This window comes from Argentina silus (genome assembly GCF_951799395.1).
Source record: "Argentina silus genome assembly, chromosome: 7".
NCBI lineage: Eukaryota > Metazoa > Chordata > Actinopteri > Argentiniformes > Argentinidae > Argentina > Argentina silus.
In genome coordinates this window covers 4,450,796-4,476,163 of record NC_139661.1, presented here as the reverse complement: position 1 = coordinate 4,476,163, position 25,368 = coordinate 4,450,796, and the positions used below count along the sequence as shown (strand labels likewise).

The window sequence follows — 25,368 nt, the reverse complement described above, 5'->3', positions numbered from 1 at the left end:
CATGATAGGGCCGTGATCGTGTTAGTTCCAATGTAATCTGGGAGATGGAAAATACAGGATAGTGTTCTTCTGCCCACTTTTGAAGGCCTTTCATGAAATTAACATGGAAAGTGATTAATTCTCCCTGTGGATTCCTCCCTGCCTCTTTGATTTGTGCTAACGATGGACAAACAGCAGATAATTGCGGTGCTTTCAACCGTGTTGTCATAAGGGTGAATTGGCGCATGTTTGGGTAACATCGTGTGGTCAACTCAGCTCCAGTGTGAGGAATGATTCTTGAGTTCTGGCTCAAGTCCCTTTAAATACTAAACTGTAGTAGACTATAAAGATATCGACTTCTTTAACAGGAAGGTTATTTTTCATGTATAACCTTGAATACATACAGGACATTGGATTTAAATATGTATATATAACTGATAAAGGAATTAATAGTCAGAGTTGGGTATTTGTGAATAGTGGCTCTCATCATTGTCTTTGAAAAAAAAGTAGCTTATAACAGCCTGTACCTCTGCAAAATAATTGTCAGCCACTTCAAGTTAAAAGGCCATGAAAACAAGAATTGCATGGCTCTTAAAGAGTTAGTGTTAGGGTTAAGAGTTTTTATCCCAAAGCTGTCAACCTCATGTCTAACTCTAAACAATCTATACTGATGTTTTGGTATACAATTAAGGGATATTGTTTTGAGGGCCACAAAGCTATGCATTTATATTTGTTCTGAGACTGCAGTTAAATGCCATTTGTATTCAATATCCCCAGGCCACACTCGAGGAGTGATTATTAATAGAAATAGACCTGTTACATCAATTGTGACTCAGCCCACTGCTGAAGAGAGGTATATCTGAGACCATAGAATGACTGGAGATTAAACAAATTAGTAACAGCCTCAAATTATTTTGACAGGGAAGAGATTGGCTGGTGAAGCAAATCAAACTGAAATAGCATGATTCAGATCCTGCTCCCACCAAGATAGAATTATTTCATGATTCCAGCATGAGTCAACTCATAATCTCAGGACTGGCAGGTTTTAATTTCAATATATAATGAACCTATCCCCTAGTACATTCAGTTCTGCCAGACACAAATGCAAAGGAGAAGGATAGATTTTTACTGAAAAATATGCTTTGTTCCTTGGGTGTGATCATTTCCTGTGTCACAAATGCCATGAAATTGGGTGCCATCGTTCAATGCAGAAGAAATAATAGACCGAAAATGCATTAAAATAGAAATTTGGGCACATTAAATTACTTCCTGAGCTTTCATATAATTCTGGATGTTTGGTTTGGAGAGGAAATCTTGTTTTATAGAGCAGAAGAAGAAAACAGTGTCCAATTTGTACAACAGTTCTCACTCATTTCTTTGCTGATAAAACGTTAGTAAGCCCCAAAAGGCAATCACTACCAAAAAAATTGCATACTGAAACTGAAACTTTCATAACATGATAACTGTTTTTTGGAAATGTATTATTCACACACACACTCACACAATCCACCAGTGGATTACAGTTACCTTAGGTTATTTAATCAAATATCGATCAATGGTTCTCAGTACTCAGAGGTTGTATAATTGTCTATTGCCAATTGAACAAACTAAATGGCTGCACTTGTTGTTCACAAGGATGATGGATGATAGTAAGATCCAGATTAGACAAAATACACAGTGGCCTCTATTGATGGTGTGTTCCATTGTTAAAGCAGCATTGTTTTTGATGCTCTTAGCTTTTTGTGATTCAACAAACTCTCAGTTCATCCCCACTCACTGTGTTACACATTCTTCAAGCAGATGAAAATGACTGCAAAGGAGGATTTTGGTATTTGGAATGTGGGATTGGGTTATGGAGATAGATGACACTCTCTTTGATCTCTGTACGTTTTCTTCACAGCAGGCCTGGTAGCGTACTATGCATGTACTACAACAACTGTTCAGTGTGTTGTTGTAGTGGGAGTTGTAGACTTTGACTGCATGGCCTGGTTTCATGACAGCACTCTGTCAAGTGTCTCAGGGTACACTCCCCCGTTGTTTAGTGGTCTCCAGGCTGAACAATGCTCCGGCTCCTGCCAAGTGGTTTTGGCTCATATATGAAAGCCCACTCTGCATCAGCTAGCATGCTGTTAGAGTCTTGGTGTGTGTTTTTCAACTCTGAAGACTGATTATGTAATGACATACAACTTCAAATGCATACGTCTGAAGTTCAAATCCAGACAAACTCTTGAAAACTCGATGAAATTCAGAGATGGAGTGTTTGTCTATTGAAAACAAGTTTATGTCAACAACACATTGTTTTTAGGTATGAGTCTTCCCGGGCACTTATTTTACGGATGAGGAACGGAGTTGTTTAAATATTTCTGTAAAAACAATTCCCATTAATCGGTTTTAAACGACAGACCATAATATACAGTCCAAATACAATTAATGATGCTTCTCCAGCATCCCAGCCATATCCACCCTGAGTGAGAACGTCTTTCCCTACTCTTGGTTCGGGAAAAATGGGATCAACAGCATTCAGGGACTTGATTGTCACACTTGATTGACACTGGCGGGAAACGCATTCCATGTGAGTTTAGAGCCTTTCTGAACTGCACCCTATTGGTAGGCTTGTTCAGTATACCAATACATCAATATGCGCTGTTGATACAGATGACACAACATCGCCCAAGGATAGTGTTTTTTTTTCAAAGGGGTTTGCTTATGAATATCACTTTATAGAAAACAAACACTCAACAAACAAAAATGCATTTGGAGATGCTTGTGCATTTGAAGATGCTGCTTAACTCCATTTAATGCTGAACAACATCAGCGCTCTGCCCATATTCCCTGTCTGCTCCACGCAGGGAGTCAGCCAGGCATAAACAATCATTCCATAAATCAATCTGAACTCCTACCATAGCAACAAACTGCTGATTAAAAATGTTGCACCAATGATTCTGCCATACCTGTAGGTTTACCCGAAACGTCACCACTGAGTGTAGGTGGCATGCTGTTATCGTAGGCCTAAGGATAACAACATTTATTTTAGGGGGAGCGCACCTGGCACAACAAAAATTAGCACTACACCCCTATGAATTACAGAATCATTACGCTCTGTCAGTAAGTCTCAGCGACAATTACAGTTAGTGATTTTGATGTGGGAAAGAAAAAACAACACTTACTTTGATTCAATTGGACTGTTAGATGTGATGGCGCCTGGGATAATGAATACAGGACATGACACAGAAAAAAGGATGTGAACTCGAGGTGTTAGGTTAACAAAATGGCCACCCGAAACACTAATCAGAGAAGACTGCAGGTTGTGCTGATGGGCGTAGCTCATCCAAATGGAGCGCAGCATGAGGTGCTCGCATACAGTCACATCAATTAGTCCTCCACTGTTTCTCATTTACTGTATGGGGCCTGATGGCCTGCACTGCAGTCATCCATTCAGACAACAGCTGGGACTGTGTGCTGTCTGATTAATCCATCAGTAACGACTCTGTGAAGGAAACTCAAGGAGCAGCCCTTCACCAGGAGGTAGAGAGGAGAAATGACATGGTAGCAATGTTCACAGAACATCATTAATGCTGCAAATGCTGTTAATGCTGTTTGGTTTAACTTGGTTACCCCGTCCCCAGGCTATTGGGCACATCACATATAAGCCACGAATAACAACGACTCAAATCTGGCCTTCGTGGGAGTGAAAGTATTTGTCATAATTGGATTTTAGCAAATCACCTCTGTATTTTCTCCATGTTATACCTGTGTATGAACTCTTAGAAAAAAGGGTTCTACCTACAGAAAGAGCTCTCAAAAAGGGTTCATATGAAACAGGTTCTAGTTAGCACCCTACTTGTCTGCTAAGAATCCTTTTGGAATCCTTTTTTTCTAAGAATCTAGCCTCTGCTTCTCTCCATGTTGATCTGCTTCCCCGATCTTTTTGAATGTGCTCACAAAGCTTTCCTCTGGAAACTTCTAAATCCTCCAGCATCCTTATGAATATAGTCATAATATCCTCAACAACCCCCGGCCCCGCCCAGTGTTTTTGATGTAGATGAGAAATGATTAATGAGATAATTGGTCTCTGAATGCGGGCAGTCAGTGGTGTTTATTCTTGAGGACCAGGCAGAAGAGAGCGTCCCTCACACTGGAGGGGGCATACAACAGTCAGGAACAGCCAGAGCCCAGGGCTTGATTCTGCTGCTGCAGCTGCTGCTACTACTGATAAACAGCCACCTCACAATCCAGCGATGTGACAGCTCAGCTCCCGTCGTGTGTCTGGAGTTTACCTGACCCACTCTATGTCAGGCCTGGTTGTCTTTTGCCTTTTATATCATTAGAGCTCCTCAAGGCGTTATTTCCCAGCAGGCCCACTTGCCCAGTCCAAATCAGCATTCACTTACAGTAAGGGTCTGCTGCATCTGAATGCTGTACATAGTGTACTGAAGATGTTGCTCACTGGTTACTTTCTGTGAACAAGCATCACTGAATTACAATACCCAGCAAAAATGATTTGCTGTTGCAATACCTTTTCAGAAAATCTAATTGCTTTGCATGTACAAAATCCAAAGCAAAGTTAATACAATCACAATGCTATGCTCTAGTGTCATTTGAGTGCTGGTGCTGAGAAAAAACTACAGTATGCAGCGGTTTGCCTTATTGTCTTAATCAGTTGTAAAACATCATACAAAACATCATGATGATCTTTGTATCATTCCCAGTTGGGTAGGCATTATAGGATTGTGGGATGGCAGGGCTGGGAATGTCTGCCCTGTGGGTGCAGGGGAGCGAGTGTATGAGGACCAGTGCCCCCCCCCCCCCATCAGCTCACTCATGTGGTGGTAATGCAATATGGATTTTTCCTCAGTCCTGATGATGTCAAGCGTGCATTTAGTGCCAAGATTATCAAAACAAAGCACCAGAGACTTCCTGTTCCAGTCCAGTGAGTTTATTTACATCTGTGGTGGTCAGAAGCAGCAGGCTCGATATCTTCAGGCAGACAATGCTGCGAAGAACAGACAGACAGGCAGACCAGACCCTCTCTGGCCTTTGGCGTTTCTGTCTGTAGACTACCCTGCTCCCCACCCCCCCTCGGGAAGATGGCATTGCCAATTCCATAAGCTGTGTACATCCTCAATGTGTAGCTTTCATTCTCACACTACTGGATTCTTCTAACTGACCCCCAGACAACAGTCCCTCAGACGGTGCAGCTGAACGCATCCCCCAGCTATGGTGGCGTTCACTTTGCCAGACGCGACTTGAGCCTATTGCCTCAGAGGTACTCTGAGTGCATTCAGATGGATTTCATGCTGGGAAGTATTGATGTTGAATTCAGACGGTATCAGAACTACATCTTCTAAGTAGAAATACAAAATAATGGGAGGGTTCTGCTGAATGATTGTCCAATTCCATTCCTGTTATCTGTTTTAGCCTCAGTAACCTCTTCACCTCTAACGCCTGCTTCATTATTGTTTTACCTTGCCTCTTTCAGCTAAATAAAGGCTCAGGGTACAATATCCTAGCAGGAAACAAGGAAGAGAAATTTTTTTCTGGAACAATCTCCCTCTGTCTGGGGGGACTGGCAGAATGTGTTGTCTGCCATGTCTCTGTGAGGAGAACCTGGGAGCTGTCTGACGCACTGGGTACACGTCCACGTGTCATCACGCCTCGCCAGGGTGGATCTGTCATGAAAAGGCACCAAAGTGGAACGACAGAAGTCTTTTCTGAACTCCTCGCGTCCTCTCTCCGCGCCGCCTTCTCAAAACACATCGGAGAAGAAGAGCTGAGGTTCCTCTCCCGGGACCTTTTCCTCCGATGTGTTTTGAGAAAGAGGCGAGGAGCCAGGACAAAGTATGGAGGAAAGACTTTTGAGATTTGGCCAGAGTCTCTCTTCATTCCCCGAGAAGATGAAATTAGTTTTACAATAGAAATGACTCCACCGGTGCTCTGTTCTTTCTCTCTTCTTTAACTCCTGCTCCTCCCCCTTTTTATTTTGGAACTGTAGCCTGTAAACCTCCTGTCAAACTGAATAATCTTCAGATCAACTGAACAGGGAAATCAATTGAACCCCATTCCCCTGCTCCTCCTCCCCAGCCAGCCCAAAGTGTCTCTGCTTTCAAAACTGAGAGATCGATCAATGGGTTTGTGATGTCTTTCTGACAGCTTTCATGTAATTATTAATTGTATCCAGTCTCTGGGAAGCAGGCATCTGTCCCTGTTTCCTCAGCTTTATGGATTAGTTGCAATCATGTGGTTTCCAATTGCACAATATTAGTAGTGCATGAATCATGAACAGTTTTACAGTATTACAATAGATGGAAATGTATTGGAATGTAGATAATGCAGTCAGCTCTATTCATCTGTGAAAGTATCTATAATGTTTTGGAGGGGTCGCAATCACCACAAATTATGTTTTTTTCTCCCTTCCAGAGTCGAAAACATGCCAACAAAGTACGACTGTATTACATGCTACATCCAGTGGATGGAGGCTGCCCAGCCAAGAAGCTCAGAACAGACAATGTGAGTAGCACACAGCCTCCACTGTGAAGTAAACATCTAATCATATATAATATATGCCATTTAGTTGACGCTTTTATCCAAAGCGACTTACATTGCAGTGAGTGCATACATTTCAGAATATATGGTCTCAGCAGGAATCAAACCCACAACCTAAGCATTGTTAGTGCCATGCTCGACCAAATGAGCCACAGAGGACCACATCTCGCAATCATATGGGTTTTTGCACTATTACAATCATGAATGAAATGACTGCTAGTCGTTCAAAATTGCATGGACCCACACACACTCTAGTCTCTGCTCTGCACTCACTGGAGTGGCAAACCTTGGCTCTTCTTAATGGACTTTCCCACTATTGATTCCCACCCGCGTTTCTTGACCCCCTTCGCCTCTGTCAGAATGTTGAATAGATAAATAGCAGCAGCACATTTCTGGTTGGCTGAGCGTGGAAGTGACAATGGAGTGAAATGCCGGGGCGGGATGCCAGAGCAGCTTTCCATCAAGTGAATAGAGCACACTGTGAGGTACATCTCCTCCATGTAAATCGAGAGTACATGCCGCTTTTGACAGCCACAATTATGTCCTGCTGTCAGCTCCTGGTCAATAAAGCATTCAGAGTCTGATGCGTGTACAATGCTTAAGCTTTTGCCTGAGAACAACTAGGGGAGAAGGGGACATGGGTGGTGGTGGTGGTGTTGATGATACCAACAGGGTTTGTCCCAGCATCTCCATCTGTGTGCCTATGCTGCCTCCAAGAATACATACTGAGCCAACACAGAGACGCAAACAGTTCCTAAGCCCGATTACGGCCATGCTGTGTATTCTGCATTACGATAAACATCTGCAACTATTCTACTGTACAGTACAGTATGTATGATCATTTTTGCAATATCACAATTCTGATTGTAGGTCACTGAGAAAGGGTTTTATACCAGTTTTAACTGTGCTTGCTTGCTTTTTGGATGTGATAGATAGATCCATTAGTGATGTGTGGAAAGGAGACGGAGGTGACAATGAAGCCGTTGTGGCGACGTCTGAGAGTGTGTAGATCAGTGAAGGAGGCTGCAGTCTTAACTGTGATTACTTTTAGCCTTCCAGCTATCAGTCTGGGGATCTCCTCTCCTGGACCAGATAAGGACCCGTCCAGGGACAGAGCTCTCTCCTTCTGCCTGCCCTTTTTTCTCTCCTCCTCTCGCAGGGCCGAGTTACTTAATGGAGAACATCACTGTCAGTACTCTCTCTCTCTCTCTCTCTCTCTCACTCTCACTCTATCTCTTTCTCTCTCTCTCTCTCTCTTCACTACCCACTACCAGAGAGGGTGATTAGTGCTGAACAGAGTAAGACCCTACGGAGCTCGGCCTGTCGATAACAGGGGTTAGAGGCCAAATGAGAAAGAGGGGACTGTTTACACATGGGCATTCTGCTGGTGGTTTCATGTCTTTCTCCTTGCACTAAGCCCCAGATAGCTTCTTCTATCACTATGATTACTTAAAGTTGTTGTGATTGGAACCTGATGACAACAATATATGGATGCAGTGGCATACATGTACTGTACAGAACAGTGGTTGTCCAATCCAAAGTCACCATTATGTTCTTGCTTGTTAGAAATTGTGTTAGTTTGACCTCTTTCACCTCAATCAAATGCTTGTTATAGATGAGATGCCTCCCATGATGTTCCAGCTTCAATGTTCTGGGTAAAAACATTTTTCATGTACACCATGAAAAATACCCTCTCAGACTTGAGTTCTTACTTTGCACTTCGCCATGGCTACTGTAGGCTCTCATTGATGACTACAATATCACCGAAAAATATAAAAAATACCCAAGTTATCCTTGAAAATATGCCAGACCCTGGAAAATGTTATTATTATCCAATGCAGCGTGGCAGTCCTCGATAGGAGGATTAGTATTTATTCATTTCCCTACATGAACACTTCATAGACTGCTAAATAAACAGTTTCCAAAAAATGGAACTGGGGGAATATGCCGGGAGGTAGAAGCACTTATTTATTTTTTTCCCTTAGGCCCTATGTTACCTTTTTTAGTTGCTTTCCAGATCAAAGCTCCTTACCATTGTGTGGGTATCGTAGTCAGTTGGAATCAGTGTATTCTCTGTCCTCACTGCGTTAGCATTGGAAAGCGATATCACTGGTCACTTCACAGCAGCTGTTGTGCCTTTCTGTCAAGCTCAGTGTCTGTACTGGATACAGCAGCATCATTGAGCAGCACAGTGGACCGTAAAACTGAAATAGTCCTGGCTTTCGTAGCACATCTCACGTGAAGAGAGGTTGATGTTTTATGCCATCCGGTTTAAGACTGCGTGGGCTTTGGGCTGGGTCTCTAGCTTACATGCTTAGAATGCTGTCTGAAAACCAGAGGCGTTTTTCAACAGTATATCTTGCCATTATTTGAATGACACATTGGTTTACCAAAAGCACCGGGGCAAAGTAAGAGATGTCTGCGAATGAACATCCACCCTATCCATTGTCACCAAGCGACTGAATATGGTCTGTGACTTAACTCCTGATAAGATGATGAGATTGGGAGAAGGAGCATCAGCCTGTCTGTCTCAGCCTTGAACCACGGCCGGGGTTCTCCACTGTTTGATAACAGCAGTCTGAAAGTGATATCAGTCTAATTCACTCAGAAATGACGCTAGATAATTGAATGCTGTTTCATTTTGGGTTGAGATCATTTGGATGACATATACACGATATGTCTATAGCAATACTATATCAAGCTTGACATACACTGTACTATAGCAAGCTGGAATATATGCAAGTTGCAGATACAGAGACCTTTCAAGACCTTAGTTCTGTCAGACATTTTGATCAAAAATGAGTTAATCACATAAAATGGCTCTCTGGGTAGTTGTTCAGATGTGGGTAAAGTATTTTTAAGAATGAAAAATTATAACTTTAAAGGTCGCAGAACCATTTGAACTGCTACAGTATCTGCGGTCCAATAATAAGCCTGGGCACGTCTGGGTTGCCAATCAATAAACATTTGATTTAACTAATTGAGTTCTGAAAGGTTAGGGTTAGTATATTTTAATCTGGGTTATGATTTTTTTTTTTCAATATGATACTCTGCAGATAGAACTTTATAATTCTGAGGCCTTGATAACTCCCATTCATTCCTATGGAGCTAGTCACAATAGGTGCTGGTACACCTTCACTAAAGGGGCAGCTCACTCAAATCATAAATCTACCTCATGCTTTTGATATCTAGTAAATATTGTATTGATTAACGTACAGTATATTCACATACAATAAATCTAGATATTTTACAATGTTATTCGATTATCTGTTAAAAATATGCCTATTATCTTCCTTAATCAACTAAAGTGTTAATAATATTCTATCAAAACTAACATTTCCTCATATAGTGTCAAATAGAACCTTATAGAATTGAACCGAAATTGACTTTTCATAACTATAAGGTTCGTTGTGCATTTGCACCCCCTAACAAATCCCAATTTCAACTGTCCCAGGATTTTGATATGCTGCATTTAAAATACCCTTACGGGTGATGTACTTATTGAACAGTTCTAACTTCTGAGATATGGCATCTTTGGTGCTCAATATCTCAGAACTATACTTCACTCAGATATAACTTTCTAGTTCTAAGCTCTCGATTTGCTATGCAATGACATTACAAAGAGCAGTGAATACAGGAGGATACGATTGTTTTTGAGCATCGTTTTTCATTTTTGACATTTACTTCCTTGAAAGGCCACAGTGTGTGCGAGCAGCCAGGCTCACTTATTTGTTCTTGTGAGAGAATACAGGGAGTGTGTACATAATTGATTCTATTCAGCCGCTCAATTACGTTCAGCTGTCATCAAGTTGGAAGATGATGGAGACCCTAATGATTTGGCATGTATCCCAAAATGGCAACCGTCGCTTGGACAAAAAAAAGATAAACATGTTGCTGCTGTGGGTCACCCCCCACCTAATCTCCCCTATCAGTCCTGCTCATTAGTAGTTGCTCTCCTCTTTGCAACAATCCCTTTTACTCAAGCTCAAGCAGTGCTGTTGACACGGCGACAGCCAGTGCAATGCTCTAACGAACTGCCATCCTCTGCAGCCAGTGGACAATAAACGACAGCCAATCAGCAATCAAGACCACGGCCATGTCCATCTGTTTTGTACAAATCAGCCGACAGCATTGGCTCCTAATAGGTACATGGGCCCCCGAAGGACAGTTAAAATCTCTCCGTAGCCCCGGGTCCTGTAACTCAACTCGCGAGCCATTAAAGAGGATAGAATTAGCAACAGGGGAAGACTTTTGGGTTGATTGAATATCTCCTCAGAGCCCTACTCCTATTTAATTAGCAGGGTTTAAATCAAAGTGAAACATCCAAGAGAGCCAGAGAACATCAACCTGGACTGTACTGTGTCTCTTTTCCCTGCCACTGTACATCTGTTCATTTCAATTCAGTATGACTTTATGAATCCCCAGTAATATGAATCTCTCTCTGTAGTGTTACAGTCTTGAGCTACTCAGCTGCTCCCTCTCTATGTTCCATGTTTCACTCATTAACAGACAGGTAAAGGGTAGATCAGGTGGGTATATATATATATATATATGCATTGTACAGTAGGTAATTGGTTAGGGGTGAAGTTTAGGTGAGTTGAACCTCAGTTATATCTAACTCCATATGTGGCTGAGGTCTTAGTAATTTGGCAGAGCAGGTCTCTATCATGTCCATGTTGTGAATTTGTCGAATGCTCTCTATAATCCATCTAAAAAAATAATACATTTGTGAATAACTATGATACACTCAAACTGTCGTGTTGTCTTTATTTCAATAACCACAAAAAATGTTAGCAGTCTGACCTTTCAGTACATTCCAAAAGGACACGTTTGCCTTGATTTGGGAAAGGAGGTGGGTTGCGATACACAGATGTGATGTGACTGGGCTGTAGTGGCTGTTGCCTGGCTCTCTAAGGTATCTAAAAATACTTGTATGCGTGGGGGAGAACCCCGGGGAGATTGTCAGAGAGCTTGGTGGTGGCGAGCGTGGCCTGTGTCTGGACCTGGCTGAGCTGATCTCTGTTGACAACTGTACACGGCTAATCTGACCGTAGTCATCACCCTGGTAACCTGCTCTTGTGGGGGCGTGATGGCCGATTACGCTTCAAAACGACTCCCGCGTCATTTTGGCAACACGTTGTCAAGGCCCCCAACCATCTTCCATGGACCACAATAGTGGTGAGGAAAAACAAACAAACAAACAAAATAACTTGTTTTATGCTAAGGGTGTCCAAAATAGAGGCATTCTTAATTTTGGTGGAAGAATACTGTAGCTAAATGCAGTAGGCAGTGTGGCAGTCAGTAGATAGACCATACAATACTGTAGCTCTCAATTTCCCTTTCTGCTTGTTAGCATTACCAGCTATCCTATTGCTAGTGATTATATTCCAAAAAACAGAACAATTAGACTTTCTCTATACTTGTTTAATTGGATGAAAGCTTGTTTTGGACGCCCATCGAGACAGCAGCGAGTACTCTGCCTCCCTGCTGCTTAGTCCCCTGTGATGCTCTCACAGTGGTGGAGACAGGAGTCATCGTGCTGCATAAGGATAGGAGGAGACACCGGGTACCGTCGCAGCATGTGGCTATTCCTCCACACTCACACCCACACTCATACCTGTGCAGGAGGAAGTGGATGATGATGTGTCTCTGCTCATCTGCCTGCTGAGAGGCTCTGTTGAGGACATCTTGGCCTGGCGCTAAACAGAGGAAAAGGGAATGTGCCCACTGCTAAGGGCTGATGGGTACGCTGGTTGGCATCTGCTGGTACAGAGGTTGGCATCTCCCGGGGCACAATTAGACAGATCTCCAACTGCTTTGCACACCATAGCTTTTTTAGAATAAGCCTGGCAGCTATTCATAAATATATTGAGATGGTAAGGAAGGAACGTTGTGTACTGTATAATTTACCAATGTTTTTTTACACATCGCCTCTCTCAGATGATTCAAAATATGTAATCTGTACACACTTAGCTCAGAGGGGGGTGTGTGTGTGTGTGTGTGTGTGTGTGTGTGTGTGTGTGTGTGTGTGCAGAGGCGTCATGCCCATAGGGGGCACAAAAGCATGTGCCCCCTCCAATTTTTCTGGTTCGAAGTTTTTTATGACGTTTATGCCCATGTTTTATCATAATTATTAATACAAAAATATCCTAGTACTATTCTCCCACGTCAGTGGTTGCTTCCAAGTTGCACAGGGATGCCTAGGCAGGATGCTAGATTGAGTGTGTGCAGTATTGTCAGATATGGAGGTGGAGAAATATTGTAGAGTGACAAAACTGCATTTCATTAGATTTGAGCTGCTGGATGGTTAGGTACTAATTTGATCAAGCTTTGTAGCCTATTGATTCCCTCTTGAAAATGTTTCATTTTTTCCCTGCAATACTGACCACCTAGCAATTTCATGATGTTGGCTCTAGCCAGCTAGCTATTGACGTAGAATTAGGCATAATGTTTATGGCTCCATATTGCAGGAAAAAGCTGTTTCAGATTTTTTTTAAAATACAAAGAATATCAAAACCTCAAAAACATTGGATGCATGACAGCCCTGTGTGTGTGTGTGTGTGTGTGTGTGTGTGTGTGTGTGTGTGTGTGTGTGTGTGTGCGTGTGCGTGTGTGTGTGTTACATGTACATAGTTGCATGTACTTTTTTGTACATTGTAATTTTTTGAGGAACTAGCACTTTTAGCGTCACTCTCTGTGGGCTATAATTGTACTCTTACTCAAGTAATTTTTGAAGGATGGAACTTACTTTTTACTCAGTTACATTTTACCAATTCACTTCAGTTCCAGAGTGCAAATGGGGTTTGTAGCATGTCATGTGATTGATTTTGTAGGTTTCTGCATGTGTTCGTAAAGAGTAAGAGCAACGAGAAGAGGAGTTTGATAGCACACAAAAAGCACCCACTGTAATTCTAAAATTGTCTTTGAAAACAATGGCAAGTTCATTTCTAAGATGATTAGCCTACTCTTTCTTTCTATTGTGTGAAGCTGTGACCACATGTTGGTATGACCAGATGACATACCGGTACCACCAACAGAATTTACTCTTCTAAGCTATTTATTTTACTTCAATTTACTTCAGTTGTTATTATTATTAAATATTTCCTAAATATGCAGTTTGATACCCTCTTTTTGAATTACAATTCCTGATTTTGTTGCATAAGGTGTAAAAATGAACCAAACTAAATGTGTTAAACTAGTACTTAAGTCGTTTTTTGACCAGATACTTTTTTGCTCTTACTTTAGTGGTTTCTGAAAAGGGCTACTTTTACTAGTACATTTGTACTTAAGTACATTTATACTAGTAACAGTTATCTTACTTAAGTACAGATTGTCAGTACTCTACCCAACTCTGGTTGAACTGTCTTGACTGAACAAGAAGTGACTGCAGTTTTATGCTTGGTTGCCTTGACTTCTCCTTCAGCAATATCCAACAGATTGCATAGCACATTTCTTAATCTGCGGACTATCTTTGCAGGCGGTGGAGGAGAGGAAACAGAGGGCGAGATCAGTGAGATCACACGTAAAGCCCAATAACACCATCCACCATCCCACTTCACCTTAGCTGTTCACTTTAATTACGTCTTACCATCAGAGAGGAAGCAAGATTGAAATACGAAATGCTTCAGAATGACATTGAATGTATTTAGGAATAGTTCACCTAAATGACAAGATCACATATGTGGTTCCTTACTTCTGAAAGCAGTCTATGGACAAGGACAGACTTTAATCCACACTTTGGTTCCGTTTATCTGGGCAATGTCACAAACTGCTAACTGATAATGGTTTTTGAAACAAAAAACATTGAAAGTCAATCTACCCTAAATTTGCATGTTTCATCATCCCAAAATCTCAGAAATCATCCCAAAATCTCAGAAATGTAGACTTCCATTGTTTTTTGGTTAAATTAAAGTTGGGCTCAAAATCAGCAGAACTCCATTAGGAACGGTCATCACAGATTGTTTGTGTTATAGAGAACAGCTTCTTGGATTTCAGCTCATACTACAGGGAAAGAGGAGGACTTCACTGGAGGGCAGTGGCCAGCTGCTCAGGTCAGGCTGTGTCGGCCAGCTCACGCACGTGCGCTCACCAAGGTTGACCGGACAGACGCAGTGGAAACAGCTCATTGGCGTGTCAGTGCTGAGGCTGACCACCGTTAGAATTATACATGAGAACAGAGTGTGGCCAAGATGATGATACTGCATGAATATTTGAAGAGTTTCAAAAACGCTATATATCCATTTTGCTAAAATGTTTTACATGTCATCAACAATTTAGATAATCAAGATAGATTACAATTTCATGATTATTATGTAAGCAAATAACTACTGTCCTTTTAAATGTACTATCACAGAGGGTTTTTATTTTGTCAATCAATCATTCTTTAGAACAGAAAGTACAGTTTAGAAAATGGTGGACAGATTCTGTATAGCATAACGAAACTCTTCATGTGGAAAAAGAAATATGAAAGGAGAAGATGCACTTATGAGTGTGAGTTGTGGATAACAGGTTCCTCAATTTTAGATCAAGTGAGAGGTAATTCTTTCATCTCAAGTATTTTGTAAGACTTTTTTTTTTTTTAAAGAAAAGAAGAAAAATCATGACCCTTGGCTTTGCCAACTGTCATTTTGTAACTCCTTCTTAGGTGAAACAAAGGGGAGCCACGGTACTTCTTTCATTTATTTTCCTTCCAAAAGTGCCTTTCATCTCTCTTTAAATTTGCATTGAGCTGCTCTGAGAATGGCTGGGTTATGAGGGTGGTACTGCCACTGCCAAACTGTGATTTAGAAAATAGACCTTCCCTTGCCTCTCAGTAGAAACTGTAGCCTGTGAGGAGAATAGATATATAGATATACCCTAGAGCTATATCTTAGGATAATGAAGCATTTCAAACATACTGTGGGAGCTAAGGAAGCCTGAAAATGGCTGCATGGAGCAATTTCACAGCATGCCATGGTGTGACAAACACGACAGGCTGGGCCTCTTCACTTATTATGGAGCTGAAACAAACTGCGCATCCGGTACATGCCGTTCCTACTTCACAGGGGAAGAGCAGTTTCTCACTTCTCTGCTCTAATTTAAATAAATGTTATTGATTTGATGCTATACTTTTGTGTTCTGTATACTCCTCCTCATCCCCCTCTGTGTAGCAAAAGAAAGTCCTAGCTACCAAACCACACAAGATCTACTAAAACGAACACATGGGGGGCACCCGTTCCTAGCCTAGTGTTTATAACAAAGAGTAAACCCATGGGCAGCTTACCTATCCCCTTGTCCCTGTGTGTAAAAACCAAACCAAAACACTATACCGTGTATAGTTTTAAACATAACAAGAAACGACTATCAATGTACTTGGCTTGGCTAATTCACTTTCAACAATGGACACCAAACAAAACACGAAAGACGGTGACTTCCAAACAGAGAACAGGAGGGCTTTAAATAGATGGACAGACAGTTGAACAGGTGCGCAAATGATGACGGACGGGACTGACAGGCCAATCGTGGACAGACACCTGTATGAGAGTGAGAGTGAGAGGAGGAGACGTAGACGGAACACAAAACACAGCACGACAGGAGAACCTACATGCATACAGGACGAGAGACTTAACACCCCCACCCATAAGAGCAAGCCTGGGCTGGCGATATCAATAAGCTCTCCCCCCCCCGACTACTTTATCAACATAACATACCCACACATGCACATCAACATTAACAACGAGAAAGGGCATCAGCAAATACATTGTCAGAACCTTTCCTGTGTTGGATCTCCAAATTAAAATCTTGGACCATTCGCGACCAACGCATCAGGCGTCGGTTGTGGTTACAGATTCGGTGAAGGAACACCAAAGGATTATGGTCAGTATATATATTATACAGGCATAACACTGGATCCTACGTAAACCTCAAAGAACAGAAGCGCGAACCACAGAGCCAGAGTCTCCTGCTCTATAGTAGAGTAGCGTGACTGACTGATGTCAAACTTCTTTGAGAAGTAACAGACCGGATGGTCCAGACCGTTGGAATCCATCTGACTCAGAACCGCAGCGGCAACAACACTACTTGCATCGACTTCGATTGTAAATGGTTTTTGACAATCCGGAGCCCTAAGGACAGAGGTACTGCATAAAAGTGCTTTAATGCAGTCAAACGCTGTTTGGCAGTCAGCAGACCACACAAACGGTAGTGAGGAACTGAGCAAGCAACAGGGAAGGAAGGTTCAACAGCATCTCAGAGTTGGTTAATCGAGGAGTTTGTTGCGCAGCATTACGCAAACTTAAACCATCCTCATCATTCACGGTGACAGTAGAAGGGCCAGGAATCACAGCAACCGGCACGGCAGATGCGACGGTGGTCACAGAGGCCGCATCTTGAGTCTCGGCCTGGGTTTCACTTCTAACAGGGTATAGCCTTAACATATTTATATGACACACACGAGACTGCCGTCTCCGATCAGGAGTACTGACAACATAGTCAGTATCACTTAACTTCTTATCTTTCGATTAAAGACCTGAAAAACGAGCATTACAGAGAGGAGCCAGGGGCTGGCAGCAAAACCAAAACCATGTCACCTGACTGCAAAGAACACGGAACTGTTTTCCGATCAAACTGACGCTTCATCTTCGTTTGAGAAGCGGAGAGATTTTCTTTAGCCATGCTGCAAGCCTCACGTAGCCACTCACGGAATTGGCTCACATAAGCCAACACGTTTTTTTCGAGGTCAAACTCTCACACATAAGCTGATCCTTTAAAAAATTCAAAGGCCCTCTGACTGTGTGAACAAATACAAGATCAGCTGGGCTGAAACCTAGGGACTCCTGCACTGTTTCTCGCACCGCGAACAGCGCAAGGGGAACACCATCATCCCAATCTCGACCTGTCTCCATACAATATTTTCGCAGCACAGACTTAAATATCTGATGCCAACGTTTGAGCACCCCCTGAGACTCACAATGGTAAGCACTCGAGATTCTGTGGGTAATGGACAGAGACTTCAGTACTTGTTCAAATATGCCCGAAAGGAAGTTAGTACCTTGATCTGTCTGTACTATCTTTGGAGTCCAAATGTAGCAAACAACTTGATCAAGGCTTTTACTACAGACTGTGATGTTATCTTCCTAAGAGGAATAGCTTCGGGGTACCGTGTAGCAACACACATTATTGTTAGCAAGAATTGGTTACCAGATTTTGTTTTTGGTAAATCTACCAGTTCATGCTCAAATGGCTCATCCATAACCGGGATTGGGTGAAGTGGGCCAGGCGGAATAAAATGATTTGGTTTTTCAGTAACTTGACAGATATGGCATGTGTGACAGAATCTGGCTATGTATCTCTTTAATCCTGGCCAAAAGAAATGTCTCAGAATTCGATTGTAGGTTTTTGTAACCCCTAAGTGACCAGACCAAAGATGATCATGAGCCAGTGATAAAACAGACTGATGGTACCGTTTAGACACAATGACCTGAAACACAACACTCCACTCACTCCACTCTCCACAAAATAAGCAACATCCTTGCTTTTAGCTATCTCTGGAGCAAGATCAGTAGCAAAACACTTGGTATGCCTGGCCTCGTCCTTCTGAGCAATAATAACGTTCTCACGAGTCATTGGTAACTGTTTTGTCTCCATGCTGGGGCTATCACACTCAAGCGTAGGTTTGTCAACCTCCTCGGCAGGACGCTGAGAAGACACAGGGGCAGAAACAACAGTCTCATCAGACACCACAGTAGCGAACATCGTATCTCAATCTGTAAATTGGCCAGACGTATTTTAAGGCGAGAATCACCACTTGGACCAGAAAAAGTCGGGGAAAGAAAGGGAAGGGAAGAGGGTCATATCGAGGCAAGGTAGCAGGGGGCTTATCATCCCCCTCAGAAACAACCTCAACATCCTGTCTCATCTCTAATGGGAGGGGCACAGCAGTAGCACTCTCACCTCCACCAAGGCACCCGTTCCTAGCCTAGTGTTTATAACAAAGAGACGGCTCCGTGACGCAGAGTAAACCCCTTATCCCTGCGCGTAAAAACCAAACCAAAACACGACACCGTGTGTAGTTTTAAATCAAACCAAGAAACAACTATCAATGTACTTGGCTTGGTTAATTCACTTTCAACAATGGACACCAAACAGGGGCTTTAAATAGAGGGCTTTAAATAGACGGACGGACGGTTGATTGGTCCGGAACAGGAGCGCGAATGATGACGGATGGGACTGGCAGGCCAATCGTGGACGGACACCTGTATGAGAGTGAGAGGAACAGACATATGTGCTGGTTCGATCCCCGGTCCAGGAGGGAGCCGGATGTGAGCTGGTGACTGGAGGGTTACTGGCATCATATCCAGGTGCCTACCACTGCCGTTGTGCCCTTGAGCAAGGCACTTAACCCCTAACTGCTCCAGGGGTGCTGGAATATGGCTGACCCTGTGCCCAGAGCTCTGTTCTCCCTTGGGGGTGTGCACATGTGTTGTCTCGGAGGGGGGATGTGCAGTGTGTGTGTGTGTTGTCTCGGGGGGGAGTGTGTGCAAAAATGACCACATTCCAACAATTGATGAGAATTGATTGCATGGCCAATAAACAGTCTTTGTTTGTTGTCTTTGTGTATATAAAGGATACTGGGCATAATAAGTACACACTATTGAAGTGCACTGTTTCGTTTGTTTTTACCTTAGCAATGACCAAATACATAGCAGAATTATAAAGGAATCAATATTATTCATTTGTGTTTTCTGTCTTGAATGTATACTGTACGTCTATTGTTACTGTAAGCTCTCTGCTCCCAAGCACTATGGTTATCACCACACAAGGCTCTGTAACTGTAAATACACTTTTTAATGAAAGGAGGGTGTGTTGATTCGTGAGGCTTAATCTCATCCCCACAGTGTTCATTAATTACATTAATTCTGAGGGGTCTATTTTGGCGCTGATGTGGCACCATCGTTACCATCAAGAGTGTTATGAGTAACTTTCTAAAACAGTCATAAATAATATTCATTAAGACCCAATGCATTTTATGGTTAATTAAACTCGCTGACTTTGCAATCAGTGCAGCAGCTTGCGAGCTGAGAACTCTCAGAGCTCCTAATCAGAATATCCTTGATGCCAGTCCCTCTGCTGGGTGGTATCTGCAACATTGTATCTGCAACACAGTCTCCTAATTAAATCGTGTACCTGTACACGATAGTACACATTCCCAGTTGCACGATAGTACACACTCCTGGTCGACGGATGACAGACGGAAAAACTGAAATTACAGGTTAGGATTAGTGAATTTAGTGAATTCATTTATTTTTTCTTGACTTGTGTAAGAAGTTCATCTTTATTCACTTTGAATTGTGTGGTAGTTAGGCAGTATTAGGCATTCACTTTGAGTGGTTAAGGTAAGCGTTAGTTGTCAAGGGGACATTAGCATTAGCAACAGTAATGAGCCAGCGAGGGTGTGGGTTGCAAGGCAAGGCAAGCTGTTAACACGTTCTGCCTTCTGTATTCACTTACCAGTATAGCTTGAAGCGTCAACCAGGACACACATTTGGGAATGCATACTATCATGTATAGGTACATCATTTGCGCAGGAGACCAGTCTGCATATGTACTTTGTAAGAGTGCTTTGTAATTTCATTAGACACAGAATAGCCAAGAGAAAGATTAAAAACAACGAATTGCTTAATAATAGATGATCAGTGTCAGTGAGACTACAATGTTCACATTTCATGTAAAACTGCACAGAATAATAAATGTCACTTTAGAATTCATAATCATCCTTTTCCACAAAACATAAATAGAAATAGTCTCACCAAATTAAACTCTCGAGATTAGATTCTGGGTTCCGAGATTTAAAAAGATAAATACCTTTCCCAGCTGTACTCTTTCTGTTTCTGTAACCAGGTTGCTGTGATCAGCATTTCCTAAGTTCAACTCCTGGTCTCCAGACCTCATTCCGATGGAACTGCAGCCGTTGCAAACCCTTTCTTTGTCTCTGTTGATACTTGGCTCGCTGTCTAACGTGAAGGTCAGAGTATTGTCTGTGTGTGTGTGAGATGAGAGTAGCCGTGATGACTGTGTCTGGGCTGCTTAGCGCTCCCCTGTATGGCCCTGCCTGCCCGGCTGGCTGACAGCAATAGACTGCATTGTCCCAGTCTATATTAGGATCAACTTTTTTGTTCATGTACCCTTGCACTTGGCTGTCCTACTTCCTGGATCTGCCCAGGGGGAGCTCAGCTGAAGCAGTACGTGTTCCCTCTCTAGCCTGGCCTGGCCCGGCCTGCAGTTAGAGGCTAACCCCAAGCATCATATCAGCCAGGAGCAGATGTAACCGGTGTCATGCTGCTGTGAAAGTCTTCCTCCCTCACAAGCTCGCGCCGAGACACAATCTCGGTGTTGCAAACACACACGACCGCCCTCCGAAAAAACACCTGATGTTGACCAGCTGCGACACGGAAAAAGCTAACAATTTGATGGTCCAGCTTGGGGTTTTTCAACTTGAGGAGTTTACCCACACACACACACACACACACACACACACACACACACACACACACACACACAAATACAAACACACACAAACACACACACAAACACAAACACAAACACACACAAACACACACACACACACACACACACACACACACTCCCTTCCTAGACAGTCTGAGAGTCTAGTTCACTGGACAGCACAACACCATGTGATTGTTGTTGATGCAGACGCTGGAAGAGAAATACAGCGGCACATCTAAAAGTGCAGTAAGACATCACATATCTCCTCTTTTATGGCACACATGAAAGGCGTGCCAGGATACGTGGCTTTGCTTAAACTACGATGAAAAAGTGCCGCTCGGCGTTGACAGCAAAGAGAATTGATTGCCCGCAAATCAAAAAGATTATTTTATTACGCCATGCATGAATGGGAGGCGGCCCCCTTTCTGCTGAAGTGCAATGTAATGTACCTTTTCTCTCAGCAGCAACACGCTCCTCGCCAAGCGCAGCGCTGCACTATATCTTCTGCCAATGCAGAACTGTAATTATTTTCAACGTTGCGTTGAGATTACAAAAAAAATACCTAACTACACATGCTGAAATATGGGCAGATAAGATTTGTGTCTGTTTTCTTTTTACGACATCTATTTTTGCTGAGGTTGCAGGTTTTTTAGTTGTGTGCCACACAAATGCATTCCAATGCACATAACAGTGCCTTCCTCATGATAGACTTCATTCCGCCTAATGGCGAAGTACCAACATCAACCTGGCATGGCAGCTAAGTATAGCTACCAGCGTTAATTAGATTTCTCCTGCAATTACAGACTCTCATTTATATTGTATTAATTAACCATGAAATGATGCCTCTTTGATATATTTATGTGAGGTCTCATTTCCTGCTACACTCAGGTCCCGTTTAACAATCTATTTATATTCATTCCGAGCGGGTATGAGGTCATGAGAGCTGGTAGTCTGCAGCATTAACAGAGAGTAGGTTGGTATAAGGGTTGTGTGTGTGTGTGTGTGTGTGTGTGTGTGTGTGTGTGTGTGTGTGTGTGTGTGTGTGTGTAGAGAGAGAAAGCACTAAAGGACGTGGCCAAGGGCATGTGTGTGTGTGTGTGTGTGTGTGTGTGTGTGTGTATGCGTGTGTGTGTGTGTCACTGAGTGTGTGTCACTGAGTGACTCACAGTGCAGTAGTGTTCAGGCATGCCTCTGCCTCCTCCTCCTGCTTTCAGTGCTCATTCTGTGGGAGGGGTACTCTGCCTTTGTCCTCTCACTATCCACACATAAAGGGCTGATCTGGCCCAGATTATACAGCTGCGGAGAAATATACGACTTCTCTGTTTCTGAGCAGGCAGCAGACCATGCATATTGCACCATCAAGGCTTCCCATCCGTACAGCAGCAGCAGTGGAGGGGGAGATGGTAGTGTCACGGCTGTGTAAAGAGATGTGTGTTTGCTCTGGTGCCATGCCGTGTGTGTGACTTTGCCTTAAAGCACAAACCTCTTGTCACAGTGTAGCCTACACAGTATGTACACAGTGTGGATGGCATATCACTTCCTCTGTCATGTTGTCCTATGCTCCCAGAGGGAAAGTTCTGGAAGATGCATACAACCGATGTCTTGTGTTTGAGTTGACCCTGTACTGTATATCAAATATGTGTATATGTCACATGTGGGTCTTTTAAAGGCCTTTCAATGCAGCAGTACAGTGGATGGCGCGTTAAGCTACTGTACATAGTGTACAATGGTCATATTCCTTGGCAAATAGACTGTTCATATTGGTTATACCCCTAACAATTTGGCAAGGAGATGAACAGAGGAACTTAATCAGGCTTGAGTGGAAAGTTCGACAACGTTTCATTCTTCCCCGACTATCAGCCTGTCTAGTGGGATGGCGTTTTCCCTCTTCTGCCCCTGTATAAATGACAGCATCCATCTCCCGCTGTATGTCAAGTTCCTCTCCTCCCTGTGCATTCTCTCAGGGTAATGTGTTCCGCTGCAGCCTGCACAGATGGAGTCTCGTGAAGAGGCCTGCCATCACTCCTCCCTCTCTCTCTCTCTCTCTCCCTCTCCCTCTCTCTCTCTCTCTCTCTCTCTCCCTCTCTCTCTCTCTCTCTCTCTCTCTCTCTCTCGCACTTCTCAACTGCTGAATTGCCTCCATTTGCATCCCACCAGGAACCCAAATGATTCAGCCCAGGAGTAGTGTCAAATTACTGCCTTCGCCTGGAGCTGTGGCAATCGAGCTTACTGATGTGCTCAATGTACATCTGCCCCCCAAGCACCATGCAGCTCAAAAATCTCTATTTTCTGGCACTGGATTAGACTGTACTATATACACTCACTGAACACTTTATTAGGAACACCCAACCTTCTCAATGTTGGAGGTGGTGTAATGGTGTGGGGAATGTTTTCTTGGCACATTTTGGGCCTGTTAATACCAATCAATCATCGCTTGAACGCGATGTATTTGAGTATTGTTGCTGACCATGTGCATCCCTTCATGGCCACAATTGACCCATCTTCTAATGGCTACTTCCAGCATGATAATGCACCATGTCACAAAGCGAAAGTCGTCTCAAACTGGTTTCATAGGGTTAGGGTTAGTTCAGTGTTCAGTGTTCTTTAGTGGCCTTCCCAGTCACCGGATCTGAATCTAATAGAACACCTTTGGGATGTGGTAGAACGGGAGATTCACAGCTTGAAAGTGCACCTGAAAAATCTGCAGGAATTGTGTGATGCAATCATGTCATCATGGACCAGAATCTCAAAGGAATGTTTGGAACATCTTGTGGAATCAATGCCACAAAGAATTGAGGCTGTTTTGAGAGCAAAGGGAGGCCCTACATATATATAGAATATGGTTTATATTTTAGATTCTTCAAAGTAGCCACCTTTTCCTTTGATGACAGCTTTGCACACTCTTGGCAAGGTGTGTCCAAACTTTTGACTGGTACTGTATATATATATATATATATATACAGTATAAGCGCTGAAAGTTATTTCTGCCGGAAAACAGGACATGGAATGTTACCATGGCAGCGCGCTAGGGTGTTGCAAATAAAATGGTTTATGTTGTTGTAATGAAGCAGCCCATTCTGGAAGGTGATACCACTGGTGGATATTTAGAGGTCACACTTCCTGGATGAAAAAACCCTTCAAGCTGAGAGTTGTCATGGTTGACTTTGATGTGCTGCTGATTGCCAAGTTGACTGAACCTGTGTGTGTATGTGTCTGTGTGTGTGTGTGTGTGTGTGTGTGTGTGTGTGTGTGTGTGTGTGTGTGTGTGTGTGTCTGTGTCTGTCTGTGTGTGTGTGTGTGTGTGTGTGTGTGTGTGTGTGTGTGTGTCTTTTCCTTCTTCCAGGGCAGTGAGGAGGGCGACGTGGACAAAAACAAGTGCTGCACGCTGTGTAACATGTCCTTCACCTCGGCAGTGGTGGCACAGTCACATTACCAGGGTAAAATCCATGCCAAGAGACTAAAGTTGCTGCTGGGGGAGCAGCCTGCCATCACAGCCAAAGGTACAGTAGGCTTCTCACTTTCTGTCTCTCTCTCTGTCTCTCTCTGTCTCTCTCTGTCTCTCTCTCTCTCTCTCTCTCTCCCTCCCTCTCTCTCTCTCCCTCCCTCTCCCTCTCTCTCTCTCTCCCTCCCTCTCCCTCTCTCTCTCTCCCTCTCTCTCTCTCTCCCTCTCTGTCTCTCTCTCTCTCCCTCTCCCTCTTTCTCTCCCTCCCTCTCCCTCTCTCTCTCCCTCTCTCTCTCTTTCTCTGCATCTCCCTCTCTCTCTCTTCCTCTCCCTCCCTCTCTCTCTCTCTCTCTCTCTCTCCCTCCCTCTCTCTCTCTCTCTCTCTCCCTCCCTCTCTCTCTCTTTCTCTTTATCTCCCTCTCTCTCTTTATAACTCGAACTCCTCGACATCGACACTTTCTGCCCTTGTTGACCTGAAACCCTAATCACAACATGCGTATCCTTTTGTCAGATTAACAGACCTGCAATACCAGCCGAGATGAAAATCATATGTGTCTTGTCCCATTGAGCTGAATGATGTAGACAACAATACAGAAAGGCGGTGGAAGGAGAGCAGCTGTTCAGACCAACAGGTGTCTTCACACTTCAGCCAAAAAACAGCTCACCTACATTAGTGTTAGTTTGTGTGGACTGGTGAATCTCATCCTATCTGGGGGTGTTTTGTTTCGATTTAATTACCATCTGCAGCACACCTCTGGGTGAGGGGAAAGTCTGGTGGTCATGGTAAACCCCAGCAGCTGCTCGCCTTGAGTCTGTTTTCAAATTGGCAGTTGAAAGAACAATAAAAGACGGTCACGGGGGAAATTTGGATATGAGAAAAGCACCAAACTTCTATAATCAGATCATTCCCTGATCCAACA

General features: G+C 43.2%; 1 protein-coding gene across 1 annotated transcript in view; it reads left to right on the top strand.

The window, feature by feature from the left end:
- Positions 1–25,368, top strand: part of zmat4a (zinc finger, matrin-type 4a) — a gene marked incomplete at its 5' end in the record, with an annotated part of 70,576 nt that overhangs the window by 16,991 nt on the left and 28,217 nt on the right. Inside the window, 2 exons of the mRNA XM_083672888.1 lie at positions 6,397–6,486; positions 24,350–24,506. Coding sequence (XP_083529014.1) covers positions 6,397–6,486; positions 24,350–24,506 — 247 coding nt within the window. The remainder of the gene's footprint in view (positions 1–6,396; positions 6,487–24,349; positions 24,507–25,368) is intronic.